The sequence below is a fragment of the Neolamprologus multifasciatus genome, chromosome 20 (assembly GCF_963576455.1).
Source record: "Neolamprologus multifasciatus chromosome 20, fNeoMul1.2, whole genome shotgun sequence".
NCBI classification, from domain to species: Eukaryota; Metazoa; Chordata; class Actinopteri; order Cichliformes; family Cichlidae; genus Neolamprologus; species Neolamprologus multifasciatus.
In genome coordinates this window covers 10,748,596-10,762,666 of record NC_140458.1, presented here as the reverse complement: position 1 = coordinate 10,762,666, position 14,071 = coordinate 10,748,596, and the positions used below count along the sequence as shown (strand labels likewise).

General features: G+C 41.4%; 2 protein-coding genes across 12 annotated transcripts in view; one reads left to right on the top strand and one right to left on the bottom strand.

Annotated features, from left to right (window-relative positions):
- The window catches only part of anks1aa (ankyrin repeat and sterile alpha motif domain containing 1Aa), a 70,178-nt gene extending 61,252 nt beyond the window's left edge, over window positions 1-8,926 (bottom strand). For 7 of the 10 annotated variants that reach the window (XR_014871564.1, XR_014871565.1, XM_085146094.1 and 4 more), the window contains exon 1: window positions 8,322-8,926. Coding sequence is in view for 8 of the 10 variants with exons in the window: in XM_085146094.1 (XP_085002220.1) it covers window positions 8,322-8,491 (170 nt within the window). In the remaining 2 variants the exon portion in view is untranslated. The remainder of the gene's footprint in view (window positions 1-8,321) is intronic. The other 3 variants (XM_085146097.1, XM_085146098.1, XM_085146096.1) reach the window with 1 other exon arrangement.
- Window positions 8,927-9,496: 570 nt separating this feature from the next.
- taf11 (TAF11 RNA polymerase II, TATA box binding protein (TBP)-associated factor) lies at window positions 9,497-13,894 on the top strand. Of its 2 annotated transcripts, none has more exons than XM_085146138.1 (6): window positions 9,497-9,613; window positions 9,966-10,155; window positions 12,550-12,680; window positions 12,774-12,861; window positions 12,956-13,052; window positions 13,141-13,894. In XM_085146138.1, the coding sequence occupies exons 2-6, from the start codon at window positions 9,988-9,990 to the stop codon at window positions 13,269-13,271; spliced, it is 615 nt and encodes a 204-aa protein (XP_085002264.1). In that variant the 5' UTR covers window positions 9,497-9,613; window positions 9,966-9,987; the 3' UTR covers window positions 13,272-13,894. The 2 variants fall into 2 exon arrangements, with proteins under 2 accessions (XP_085002264.1, XP_085002263.1); XM_085146137.1 differs by having other exon boundaries at window positions 9,540-9,794.
- The last annotated feature ends 177 nt before the right edge of the window (window positions 13,895-14,071 follow it).

Below are 14,071 nucleotides of genomic sequence, written 5' to 3'. Positions count from 1 at the left end.
AACCCTATGACTAAATTTGCTACCTAATGGTGGGTGTCGGGTACAAAGGCCGAATGGGTTGCTGACTCATCTAAAGCTAGTCAGCAATGAATAGCAGACTGATCACACCCCTTTCTCATTTCTTAGTTCTTCTGCATATTTGTCACACTTTATTTTATATAAACAAACTCTAATATTCAACAAAGATAACCCAAATAAATACAAAATTCAGCTTTTAAATGGTAATTCCATATATTAAAAGGAAACAAGCTATTCAACCCTACCTGGCCCTGTGTGGAAAACTATTTTGCCCCTCCTTGTTAAATCATGAATTAAGTGTGATCAACTACATTTTTTTTGGAAAGCTGAGTTCAAGTTTATTAGTCACACCCAGACCTGATTACTGCCAGACCCATTAAAGGAGGAAGTCACTTAAATAGAGCCCGTGAAGTCAAGTAGACTAAAGGCAACACATCATGCCACGAGAAAAAGAAACTTGGGAACAAATGAGAAACAAAGTGACTGATATCAGTCTGGAAAAGGTTTGGGACTCCAAGGAAACACGTTGAGAGCCATTACGCACAAATGGAGAAAATATGAATACTGGTAAACCTTCCCAGGAGTGGTCAGCTTACCAAGAGTGCATCAACAACTCATCCAGGAAGTCAGAACAGAAGCTGGAATAAAATCTAACCTTAAGTGAGGCGAGTAAGGCCTGATTTTAGATTTAGAGGTCATGATTCAACAATAAGAAAGAGACACAAGTGGCATCTAAGGTGAAATCAACTGCTGACCAAAAAACACACAAAGGCTTGTATTACATTTGCCAAAACACATTTTGATGATGCCTGTGACTTTTGGGAAAATATTCTGTAGACTGATGAAAAAGTCTGACTCTTGTTACATCTCAAGAAAAATACAGTATTTCATTAAGAGAACATCAAACCAACAGTCAAACGTGGCGGTGGTAGTGTGATGGGTCTGCAACTGCTTTGTTGCTTCAGAATTGGGACAACTTGCTGTAATTGATGGAACCATGAATTCTGCTCTCTGCCAGAAAATCCAGAAGGAAAATGTCTGGCTGTAAGTTTGTGCAACAGTTGGTACAACAAGCAATACGTTTAGGGGGCAATTAGTTGACTATGAGGAAAAAGTAAGTTCCTTTAATGAATAAAAATCGTAATTTATCGTGTTATCTTTCTCTAAGTATCAGAAATATACAAAATCATGGCACTGCAGGTATAATAAAAACCTCAGCATTATTTGATCAACATTCCCAAAAGCTTACATCATCTTGGGCCAGTGAACTCAGGTCATTTACAGTAAAGCTGCATTCGTTTGCACACATCTACATTAGCTAACATTACGTGTAGCTCTTTTATTATTAACAAACAGTGTGATGTAAATGACGATGTTTTAGCACATTATTTCATCTGTGAACATGATTTCTGCCAGAGTCATGTCAGATACTCTAAGGATTTTTATTAGTTTGGAGTTAAACATAACAAACACGATAATCCCACAAAATATTATCAAATATCTAATTTTTAAACTGAGAGTGCATCAGTGGTAAAAATGACATATGTGCATGTAAATGTTTATTCATTGAGCCCCGGGAAAAGAGCGACGCAAAATGCAGTAGCAGGTTTAAGCAAATAAGAACCCAGGTGTGTGTGAACCCAGTGTCAAATAAACAGATTTGCCCTCCAGCCTATTAGCAGTGTAACCACACTGCCAGGGATTAGTCTAGGCCAGGGCAGTGAGCCCAGCAGTGACTGGCACATGTCGCCCACCGTCAGGGAAATTGGGCTTAATTATGCATACTGCTGCCGGGTGCTGCAACCAGATGCCCTGCTGCCAAATAGTCTACTCGAACATCTTCTCCTCAGCAGAGACTGAAGCACTGGCCACAGTTCCCTATGCCTGCTGAGTACTACACTCACTGACTTAATAAACAAAGAAGGAAAAAAAAAAAGACTGTTAAGATGCGAACATCTAATTGATGTTAGGACCGAAGAGCTATGACTGTAATTAAGCAGTACGTGCTCATCATACACATTGTTACAGATGAACTTACAGGAGAGCGTGTTTATAGCTACAAAGCAGTATAACGAGTTAGTTGGCACAGGGAAACGTATTAGGCAACTAAATTTCAAATGCATGACACAAGTATGGCACGGCTTCAACAAGTCTGTGACTAACAAGTCTTAAAGCTACTGATAAAGAGAACTTCTTGGTCATGTGGTTTATTGTTTTGACCATTTATGGAGAAACTTTTCTAGAACTCATAGTGAGCTCATGTTGTATTAGGTATCAAATAGAATTTTATTCATGCCCAACAGCTGTGTGACACTGTGTTTAGATACATTATTGTTAGCTAAATGACTATGGCAACATTCATTAATTAAGATTCACAATGCTCCCTGCTTTGGTGATTACACATAATACATCTCAAGCTAGCAGAAATATCCCAGTGAGAACAGTGTTATGCGACAGGTTAAGAGATTACCTGAGTTATTACAGGGAATCCTGAGGGGGACTCAAATGTCTCTACAAGATATCATAACAATCGCTACAACAGTTGTCAGCAGACTTTACTCTGAACCACAAATGAAAGCCTTGTGGTTCCAATTGCGGTTGTATCCTCTGGGGACTAGGGTTGACCATAATTTCAAGGCAAGCCACATAGTTGCTGCTGAGATATTTTAGCTTGGATCAAAGTGGAGGACCCACTGATCGCCCACTTTGATTAAAGTGCTTCAAAAAGAATCCTTGAGGCAAGAGGTCTTTGAAATTAGTTAAATAAATGAACAGTCTCATTCATTTCAGAAATCCTAACTGTGACGATAAACATTTCAACGAGGCTCGCGAACAGTATCAATCTTGTTTTAGTGCTGCGAAAGTCTGAAACGCTTCAAACGGATCAAACTGTGTGACAGACATGCAGCAGCCCACCAGGCGACACAGTCTTGATGAAGCCTGATTAAGACTTCGTGCCTCATAAATACACCACACTGAGCACTTCACAGTGCAACTGTGTTACAGCAGGAGGTGTGAATATATGTCATATGCCCACTATGATCAGAGCAGTCCAGTGCGAGGCAGCATAATCAAGATGACTAGCATGGAAAATGCTGGAGGTGAGGTAGGTAGACGTAAAAAGAATGAGATGAAACAAGAATACTTTTAATTGCAGATTCACAGCCGATGCTCCTGCACATGAAACACATCTGAATGTTTGCCCTGGCATCCGCTGAGCCTTTTGCTTGAAAGAACAAGCTCATGTTCAGTTTCAGCTCAAATCTTGTTGGATTGATAGGCAGTTATTTTCCGTTATGCACACAAGCCAATTCTTGAAATTGATTTTCTGTAGAATCCACTTAGAGTTATTTAAGATTCTCAGTTTTGCTGAAAAGAAATTCGCCAGCACGGTCATTCTTTAAATTTGACACTGACTTTTAAAATGACTCTGACACTAATCTCCCCTTCTCTGTGGTGATCTGTGGGTGTGAATATGAAAGTAGATGCATTTCTGCGTTTCACAGGTACAGTATGGTGTGAATCTGCCTAGTCACAGGTTAAATCATTCCAGAGAACTTTGTTCAGTTTCTTTCTTACATTTTGCAGAAAGACCAAAGCAAAGGGGAATTTAAAAAAAGAAGAGAAAGAAAGACTGAGGCAAATTTGTTTCCTGTGTCAACACACTGGGGGCACTGTCATTAATCTGGCTTCAAGTACAACATGTTTTAAGTTTGAGGTGGAGTAGAGGTTGGTGTGGGCCCAGCAGGTGGGCCGCTGAGGCTGCTGAGAGCAGCAGAGTGTGAGATAAAAGAGGACGCCGCTTAGAAGGCAAGGCAAATGAAAAAGTCTGGGCTGGGGGCTGCAAGTAGCCAGTGAACACGTGTGGGCCTGCACACAACAAGAAAGTTTCTTCTTATAAATTTGGTCAAAATGGGCACGCACACACGCGCACACGCGCACACGCACACGCACACACAGAGAAATAGCAAGCTCATCAACGTTAGTTTATATTTGTCCATTTGCTACTAAACACTTTTTAGTAGCTGGTGTTAAATACGGTTCGTATAAACACATGACCATAAGAGTCAGTGTAGGTGTCTGTGTGTAGCTGTCATATCAACTTGTGTTTCTTTAATGCAGGAAGAGCAGATAGAAAGTGTAAATGACAGCATTTTATCTCAGAAACCAGACGAGTTTCAGGACCACATGTTTTTCCATTTCTCCACTGGACTGTACATAAATCTCTGTAATGTCAGCTGAACCATAGCCCCAAATTGGGGCTATTGATTTGATATTCAAAGTAGAATAAATCTTTTGGAAGTCTCTGAACATCTAGGCAGCACAAAAAAAATATTTTGTGCTGCCTAGATGTTTGGCCCCCTTAATTATATTTTAATTTCAGACCGGTTCAAAGCAGCCTTTTCCCCACAAAGCTAATGAAGAACCCCTTGACCCACTTGGATGAAATCTATTTTTAGCCAACCAGCACTAGTTTAAAATATGGAGGGCTACATACTGCATGGGAAGGATGCTGTATTTGTCGGCTTCTGCTCCCACCTCTCACACATATGTGGAATTCATCACTACTGAGTGCCTTTCAGCCTGCTTTCTCAGGCTACACAAACACGAGCCGGAAACATAACGCAGAGCAGAGCATCCCAAACTCAGACGCTCTTGGAATGCTAACATGGTGGTGTTAGATTTCCCAGCTACCACTGCTCCCTCCTGGGTTGAAGCAGCTACAAATTCTTTCAGTTCAGAGGTCAACACATGATGAAATGTAACTGCCATGCCTGCTGCTGGCCCAGATTTCTATCGGGAAATGATTTGAGGCTCTTTGTGGTTGTGAAAAAGTAGACGCTACCTTCTTAACACAGACTTTCATGCAAAATGTCTCAAAATGGCATTTTGTGCAGAAAGTCCAGCTTTTCTGAAACACAGCTAAGGACAGTGGGTGTCCAAACCCCGCTGTGAGCCCGTCATTTTGTACACATGTCATCCCTGCAACCCATCTTCACACATACTTGCACACTGGTCGCAATACAAAGAGAAGCTAGAGAAAATAGTGTTTTCAAAAGGACAGTAGGTGCAAGCTCTCCTGCAGCATATATTCTCTCGGCTGACAGCAGCCTGACAGCATGTGTCTGCTTGGGATGAGCCAGAAATTGTGGATGTAATGGGATGGAAAGATCTGGAGTTTTGCCCAAGCCTCTTAAAATGCTAACCAAGTATCAAAGCTGATGATCCTAGCGAGCATTCAGAAAGCAGAAAAACATCCCTTAGGAAAACTATATTTCAAAAGACCTTCGTGAATATCTTAAGCCAATGTTTATCTCCAAACACTGAAAAGGCCCCACTTCTTTCAGTCAACATCTTTCAGAAGCATACGGCTAAATGAGAACTCTTAATAGGTGGTCCAGTTCAGTCCAAATGACAGCTCAATTTTCTTTGTAAAACTAAAAAAAAAAAAAAAAAAAGTATAGAAAAGCCCCAGAATGGTCTTTTTTGGGCTGAAATGAATATGAAAAGCACCATTTGACGCTTTGTCAGTGGGACAAAGGACACTGCTGTGGAACTGGGAGACCAACCCTCATCTGGCTAAGCTCTCAGAGCGTCTGTCCAGGACTCCATGCATTCCTCCGTTAATTTCCCCTCAGTGGGCAAGCACTTTCCCTGCCAGGGACTTGTCTTACCTCCGGTGTAACCGCTGCAGCTGCTTGTGTTTGGATGACCTGGGCCAGGAAATACTAGTGTTGGTCTCTTCCTTTATACCTCTGGGTTCAAAAAGGGTCATAGGGCTTCTAGTAAAAACTACAGTATGGAGGAAAAACAAGTAAATATAGGCCCTAAAATTAGATTAATGTAACTTAAATAGAGTAGCCGCCGCTGTGCTGTAGTACTAAAAAGGTTACACTGATCTTACTACTTGAGGAAGCCCTGCCCAGCTCGTTTCGGTGTTAATGGAGCACCACAAATGTTTGGGGCGGCAGGGGTGTTAAACAAGCCGGGGGTCAGTGTCTGTACCATGGTAACGGCTGGGATGCCGCCTCCTGGGAAAGCAGACATTCAGCCGAGCAGAGCTGTACAACAGCCTGCGCACAAAAACACTGCAAGTCGTAACATGCGTTCCATTCCAGAGTGCACACACACCCACAGACATGCGCGCACACACACACACACACACCAAGGAATGGGACAAAAGTTGATTAGCTCACTCATCTGCATCGCCTGTGGTTTCTTTCTGCGATAAACGAGTAGGTTTTTCCACTATATTGAATGTACATGGTCAAATACAAACAGCAACTGACAACAGCAATAACTGTCATTATATGTCATCTCATATAACTGAGCCTGAAAAGCAACTTGAAGAGAGGAAAAGTGTTATTACACAAGTAGAAGTGAATATGGAATCAAGCGGAGGTACAAGCTGACACAACCAGAACAGGCGAAAATTCGCCAAAGAAAGCTGTCTTAGCCACAGATCAAATCTCCTCTGACAGGATTACAGGCCTGCACTTTCTAACAATGGATGATGAATGGGTTGCAAAGAGATTTTGATAAAAGGGGGTTGGAAAAAACATGCACATACAAACCCACAGCCTGTGCCACTGTACCAATCCACTGTAATACCCTTAGATGTATTGACATTTTCATTGTCGAAACTAAATCAAATGTCATGCAGAACAGAAACAGCCCTCCAAAGCAGCCAGTCATAGTCAACACTCATGCAAATTCTTATAAGAGCCTGTCCAGTATTCTCAAGTGTCACCAGCCAGAAGCTTTTTAGATCTACACACCACCTATTCATTTCCTCCCGAGCCTAGCCAATAATTTCCCAGAGATCCCATTGCCAAACAACGATTGCTCAACACAAATGAGATGACACAATGGGCTCGCCAGTCCGCCCACGGAGCAGTGAGGATGACACGAGTCAGCCTTCACCGCATGACATTTCTGAATTGGATTTCCAATTAGGGGAATTTAATGTAATAATCTCAAGCAAATCTTGCAGTCTCCACTAAGTAACACAGTGGCGCATCACCCCGAGCTTTGCCTTAACACTTCTCCCTCAGAGGAAGGCGGCTGTTACCAGGAAACCCAAGGGAGCAATTTTACATGATTGACATACACTTAACCACAGACAGGCAACCTGCAGGTTGTATGAGAGGCAGCATTTAGAAAGGCTATAAGCCTTATATTTTTAAAGAGTCGACTCTTCTTCAACAAAAGGACTTTAAATTCTTTCTTTGCAGGTTTTCATATTGCGTGTAACACACTGTAAACCACAGAAACTTTATGATTAAAACAAACAAACATTATCTGTCACCAGAGAGAAAATCAAGAATCAAACTGTGGTGAGCCAATAATGCAGATAACATACAGCACAAAATGAAAAATACCTTATCTGATTTTTTTTTTAATTTTTTTTTTTAATATCTTATTTAATGTTCTCAACATCTGCACAACCTTACAGGGATCGTATACTTCTACTAAGGGCTTGTCCCTTTAGTACATCTTTTAGCTTTACCCAGTGTGTGATTTTGGGTAATTGAATCTGATTATGTCCACAGTCACTATCAATTGCAGACAATACAGTGTGGACAAGTATGACAGCTACTTTACATAACCCTGGGCTGTTTTTTTCAGTTTTTAATAGTGACCTCATAACTACTGAAGGCTGACAGAGAGAGCAGGAGGAAGGAGAGCTAACTCTTTCTAACCATACAGAGTAGGTCTTTAATAGATGTGACAAACCACATCAAATGTTTACCTCACTGAGGGCTTCCTCCAGTGACTACTAAAAAGAGAAAGTCCTATTCCTGGTTCACACAAAGCTGAGGATAGTCAGAGGTTGCATAGGACAAAGATTTCCTTATAATAAGAGAATTTTGCTAAACAAAGAGAATCCAATTATGACAAGACTTTCCATCTCCAGACCTGTGACTGTGTTCACGTCCAGACTCTGTGTAAGCATTATAATTACTGACACACCTGCAATTCGTTTCTTTAAACGTAATCGTGGGCCGATTCGTTGCAGATTTCTTTAGTTAAGTTGCATAATTTCCTCTCAGGCTGTTTGTGCACATTACAGTAGAAATGGCAGTAACACAGGAGGTGTAGGCTAACAAAGAAGCATGCCATTGCTTGGGCGCTGCACTGGTTTGGCTTGCGATTGTTTGACAATGCAGGGAAGCATGCAAACATGAAACATCGTTTCTTGCAGTAACAATAAAGGATTGGGTAATATTCGCTAGGGGCAAAGCTGCTGTCTGTCTCCCATGTAGTCAGAGCCACCTCGCCTCGGCTTTCCCTAAGCCTACCTGAGCAGACTGGAGAGCGGATGAGAGGAGGCGCCGTGGCCACCGCTGTTGCCGCTTCCACCGGTCCCAGACGATCCGCCAGCGGACTGTCGCTTCCCGGATAAAAGCTTCTCCACGGCAGCCAGGTTTCCCGTGCGCGCCGCTTCAAGAAGCTCTTGCTCCTTTCCCATCGCGGATCCCAGAAAGAAATCAAAGGAGGCGCGGGGAAAAGAAGGAAAAAGGGGAGGGGGGGTCGGTTATGGGAGTGAAATTCCTGTGCGAGCCCCTCTTTCTCCCGACCTCAAGTTATTCCTCAGTGCTGCTAAGTGTGAAGGGGAAACAAAAGCTCCCTCCGCCGCGCTGGATCCGTCCGACCCGATCCACGGGTGCTTCTGGCGCTCACTGGAGTGAAAAGTTTCCTTCAACAGCACGGCGCATCGAACAAACTTCCTCTGACCAGACCACTGAGCGTCGTCCGTCACTTCCTTGAAACTGCCCTTTCTTTATGCATCTCCAGTCCGACACCCTTCAGACGCACACGCATTCGCTCGCACACACACACATTTATACCCCCTATCACCGCCGCCCTTACTGCTTCAATCAGAAGGTGGATGGGTATAAGCAAGATGGCGCATTGGTTAGAGACAGGCAGGATTTACCCATTCAGTGCTTTTAAGATCTGTTCGCCTCTGACCTCTTGTATCCACAGTAAACGTCCATACATAGTCCCTTAATTACTTACTAAACGCTTTATAAATTACTGATTGGTAGTCTGTAAGTATAAATAATACTACTAGTAATAATATCAATAATAATAACAATAAGAAGAAGAACACAAATTAAGTATAAATATTTATGAATAACTATAACTGTGAATTACTCTTACTATCAATGGAACTACCTGACATTAGCAGCTAGGCAACTCTAATCGTATTAATTCCGGTCAAATTAATAAATGTTTTACAGCATTTTGTCCAGTGAAAGTAGATAATCTGGGAAATAACAAGAGAAAACCAAGGAATATATAATGCTTTACTTATTTCAGACAGAAGCCACTTGCAGCCTGAATATTTACTGAATATTGCGCTGTAATTAAGGGGCAAAAAGACAAAGCAAAATGAAACGAACAAACAAATGAACGAACATCGTCCTGTTTATTCCTAACATCTGAACGTTACTTCCATAGCTCCTCGCTGGTAACTTCACAGAAGGCGGTGTTAATAAAGTTCGTACAAAACGGAAACGGAAATGCGTATGCTGTGTTAGCAACATTACCAGGGAAATTAGCCATTTGATGCATCGTACCTCTTACTGTAGGTGGTTACGTATTTATATAATCCATAGCTACTGCGTTCATTAGAATATAATTTTGTGTACTGGGGTATATTATGTAAATCAGGCATGTGTTAGTCCCCGCTAGCTTCTAATTATCGTTAGCTTAAATTGACGGCCAGATTGTTGCCGCTGCGTTGTTGACGCCTAGCTGCGTACAGGGTATGTGCATACTCGTTTGTTTTTTTGTAAAGTTTTATCCATACACTGCTATTAATACTATTATACCTAATTTCTGGGCTATCCAGCTAAAACAACTAAGTAATTTAGATAATTGTAGCTAGCTTTTTAGAGTTGGGGTAAGTATCTCATCAACTTCTTTGACATTTGCAGAATCTAAAGTGAAATTAGTAAAATGGCAGACCCTGCACGGATCAAGAGTGAGGATGCACTTGAGAGGACATCTCCTACCGACGAGGAGCACCTGAAGTCAGACGAGAGTGAAAATCCTTCAGCCACAGAAAAACCTGCAAATGAAAACCTAGAGACATCGTCGCAAGATCAGCCTAAAGAAAATAAACATGTGAGTTTCGAGCGTCATTTGCACAAGTTATTCAAGAAAGAGGTTATAAAAGATAAAGTGGGATAAGTAGGACGATGAAGAAAGTAAACAGGAGTACTGGAAGGCTAGACGCACTGCATAGGCTTGTAGTGAGATGTATGTGAGGAAGGAGAAAAAGAACTTGTATCGACTGGTAGACGGAGAAATCAAGATGGAAAGTATTTGAAGAAGGTTAGGGCGATTAAGGATAGAGATGGAAATATGGTAACAAATGACCCGTGGATCTAGAGAGAGGAAATGATTGGGTGCCAAGGGAGGATTGCTGTTACAGCATGATAAGGCTGGAGTGGCAGAGAAGTAGGCAGAGAAAGGTGTTGCAGGACATGTACAAGGATATTGAGACAATGGTGATGTGTGCGGCAGGAATTACATATAGGTTAAAGGTACATCAGGATAACAGATGAGGTCAGGTAGGTCATAGTTTATGTGAATTTTGATGTTTTCAGACTGTGTTGTGGTCTGGGAATGGGGAGCAGATAGAAGAGAGGTGGAGATATGTGTTGGAGAGAAGAGGAATCAAAGTCAGTAGAAGCAAACAGAATACATGTAATTGAATGAGAGGGGAATAGGCTTAAAAGTGAAGATGTAAGGAGCTGAGGTACTGAGTGTAGATTAGTCTATAAATATATGGGCTCAGCCATCCAAAGCAATGAACCGTGCAAAACTGAAGTGAACAAGGAAATGCAGCCATGGTGGAGCGAGTGAAGACGCTTGTCAGGGGTCATTTATGCCAGAATGATAGCAGCAAGGGTGGAAGGGTTACACGATGGTAATGAGACCTGCAATGATGTGTTGTTTGGAGACAGTGGGGGTAGCAAAAAGACAGGGGGTGGAGTTTAAGGATGCTAAGATTTTCTTTGGGAGTGACCAGTATGGACAGGGTTAGACATAAGTAGGGATGGGTATCGTTTAGGTTTTATCCGATACCGGTGCCAAACCGGTACTTTTGAAACGGTGCCGGTGTTTAAACGGTGCTCAAACCGGTGCTCAAACCGGTGCTTAAAGAATGGAGAACACAAACTTTGTCCAAAAACCTCTCATGTTTAACTGTCTTCCACTTTTTCTTTGGTCATTTTAGCCTTTTTGGCCAGGGTGAAGGGAGTATCTGCCATCAAACAAGAAGACAGCCACATGTAGCTATGATGATGTTTGCTAGTTCACCTTACATGCATTAATGTAATAACGTGGTTAGCCTACTCAATGTAAATTACACACGAACAACATTAAGCTACTCACTCAGAGAAGAACGGCTGTTGCTGCCATCATCATCCGTCATCATTCCTTCTACACTGGCAGGGCTAGGGGCCAGGACTCTCCTCTTCGGGTTTTTGGGGGATGTTGCAAACTCCGGGTCCGATAACAGGCACTACACCCGCAGTAGATGTGCACGGTGTGAGGTCTCGCAGCAAGCTATCAAATACGGCGCATTTCTCGGCTTTTAAAAAAAACGCTATGCGTCGCCAGGTGTTTCATCAGATTCGAGGTGTTACTTCCTTTGCACAGTATCAGCTTAAAGCACTTGTTGCAGGCTGCTGAGTTTGCATATTTTGCTGTGAAGTACAGCCAGACTTTTGACCACTTCGCCTTGGGCATTTTTAATCTGTAGCTCTGCTCTAAAAGAACGTACGTACCTGGGCCCGCCTACTATCCTCGGAAATGTAAAATGATTGTAAAGTGTATCACAGCTCAGGGGGGAAAAAAGCACCGAAATAAAGCACCGAAATGTGCGCTGCTTTTCGGTCTGGTTACTACCGTTTATGAAAGAACCGGTGCCATCACGGCACCGGATACCGGTACCCATCCCTAGACTTAAATATATCAGAGGGTCACCTCAGGTTGAGTATTTTGGAGACAAAGTTGGAGAATCAAGGCTGAGATGGTTCTAATATCTACAGAGGAGGGATGGTGGATTTACTGGACAAAGGATGTTAAAGATGAAGCTGACAGACAGAAGGTAAAGAAGAAGACCACAGAGAGGTTTATGAATGTAGTGAAGGAGGACATATGGGAGTTTGGTGTATAATAAAAGAGGATGAGATGCAGGCAGATGATCCACTGAAGAAACCCCTAAAGAGAGCAGCCAAAACAAGAAGACCCTAGACAGTTGGTTGACAAACTTAAATGTACTGTTTCAGTTCCATTTTAAATAAATATTTTATTACAGTAAAATTAATGTTACATTAAAAATCATTTAACTGACCATATGTATACTAAAAAGTTTAAACCAACAAATCCTAAAACCTGAATGATCAGATTTGAATTTTTAGGCTGCCATTTGTGTTTTTGTTATGTGGTTTCACAGTGGTGTCTCTTTCTTTGTAGTATTTCTGAATAATTTTGTCTTCCGCTGGATAGGAAACACCAGGGGGAGAAGATGAGGAAGAGGGAACCTCTGGCCAGCCTCCTTTGAAAAGGTTAAAAGTGGAACCTGAGAAGAAAAAGGAGAAGCGGCACAAGGTTGATGAAGATGAAATACAGAAGATGCAGTAAGACGACCTTTTTAATCTCACAGATCATCATTCTTATTCTTGAAATTATGTAATTTGCGAAAATTCGCCATAACTCCATAACATTTTCAGAGTTTTGGTGTCATCATTTTCTGAAGAGCAGCTGAATCGCTATGAAATGTACAGACGTTCTGCATTCCCTAAGGCTGCCATTAAAAGGGTAAATAGTTTTTGTTTGTTTTTTTAATAGAGGAAGTATTAAAAAACCTTGAAAATGTTGTATTGATTTGATGTCTCTTATTTTAAAATGCTAGCTCATCCAGTCAATAACAGGATCATCGGTGTCCCAGAATGTGGTTATTGCCATGTCTGGTATTGCAAAGGTCTTTGCTGGGGAAATTGTCGAGGAAGGTTAGTTGGAGGATTTAAGAAAACCGAAATCACCCAGACTACGAGGTTATATGAATTATAGTTTCATGAGGTGTCTTTGCCTTTACAGCTCTGGATGTTTGTGAGAAGTGGGGAGACACACCACCACTTCAGCCCAAGCACATGAGGGAAGCAGTGAGGAGGCTGAAGAGTAGAGATCAGATTCCCAACACGAAGTACAAGAACATTCTCTTTCACTGACACACCTGAGCTGCAGATTGTATGAGGATGACGGATAAATGCCAGTAATTTAATAAGTGATGCAGAGCATATGGAAAACTCACCATGAAGCCACTTAACACATCTTGCAGCCAAGTAGGCAGTGACTGCAGTCCTGAAGAGCAGTCAAGGCAGCTGCTAAATAACGCTGAGTTGTCATTCACCCCTCAAAGTCGAGGTAAACGTTTTTCTCATCATTAAATTGGTTGCAACTAAACAGTGAGAAATTATGGTTTTATTTAAAACATGTTTTATATTTTAATAGTCAATGTTTCTTTTTATTTTTGACTGAAACATTTTAATGTGATTAGGACCAAGCTGCAAATGCAAACATCATTTTTAGTTTGATTCCATATTTAAAAGCCTTCGAATCATTTAAGACCCTTGTTCTCTGTAGCCAATAGTATTAGTTGTTTGACCATGAACTGGAATTGGAAATAGTTTGGACTCAAGACAGACTTGATGGAAAAACTGGGTGCTTGACAATTGTTACTTCAGTTTATACTTTTGTGCAGGTTGTAAACAAGAAGATGAATTCTGTTTAAACTGTATTTGTAAATATTGTACTTTGAGATTAAAGTCAAGTTTGCATTATACTAGTAAAATGAGCAGGTTGATACTTTGAGTTTTTTGCTCAGACAGCGCCATAAACTCGCTGATACATTGCAACATACAAATATGCATTCAGTTGAAAAAAAGATAAAGACAAAATGTGTTTAGCAATTAATCATTTATTTATTTTTTTACTTAAATTAATCTCTACATACTACGTTTGGTTCACA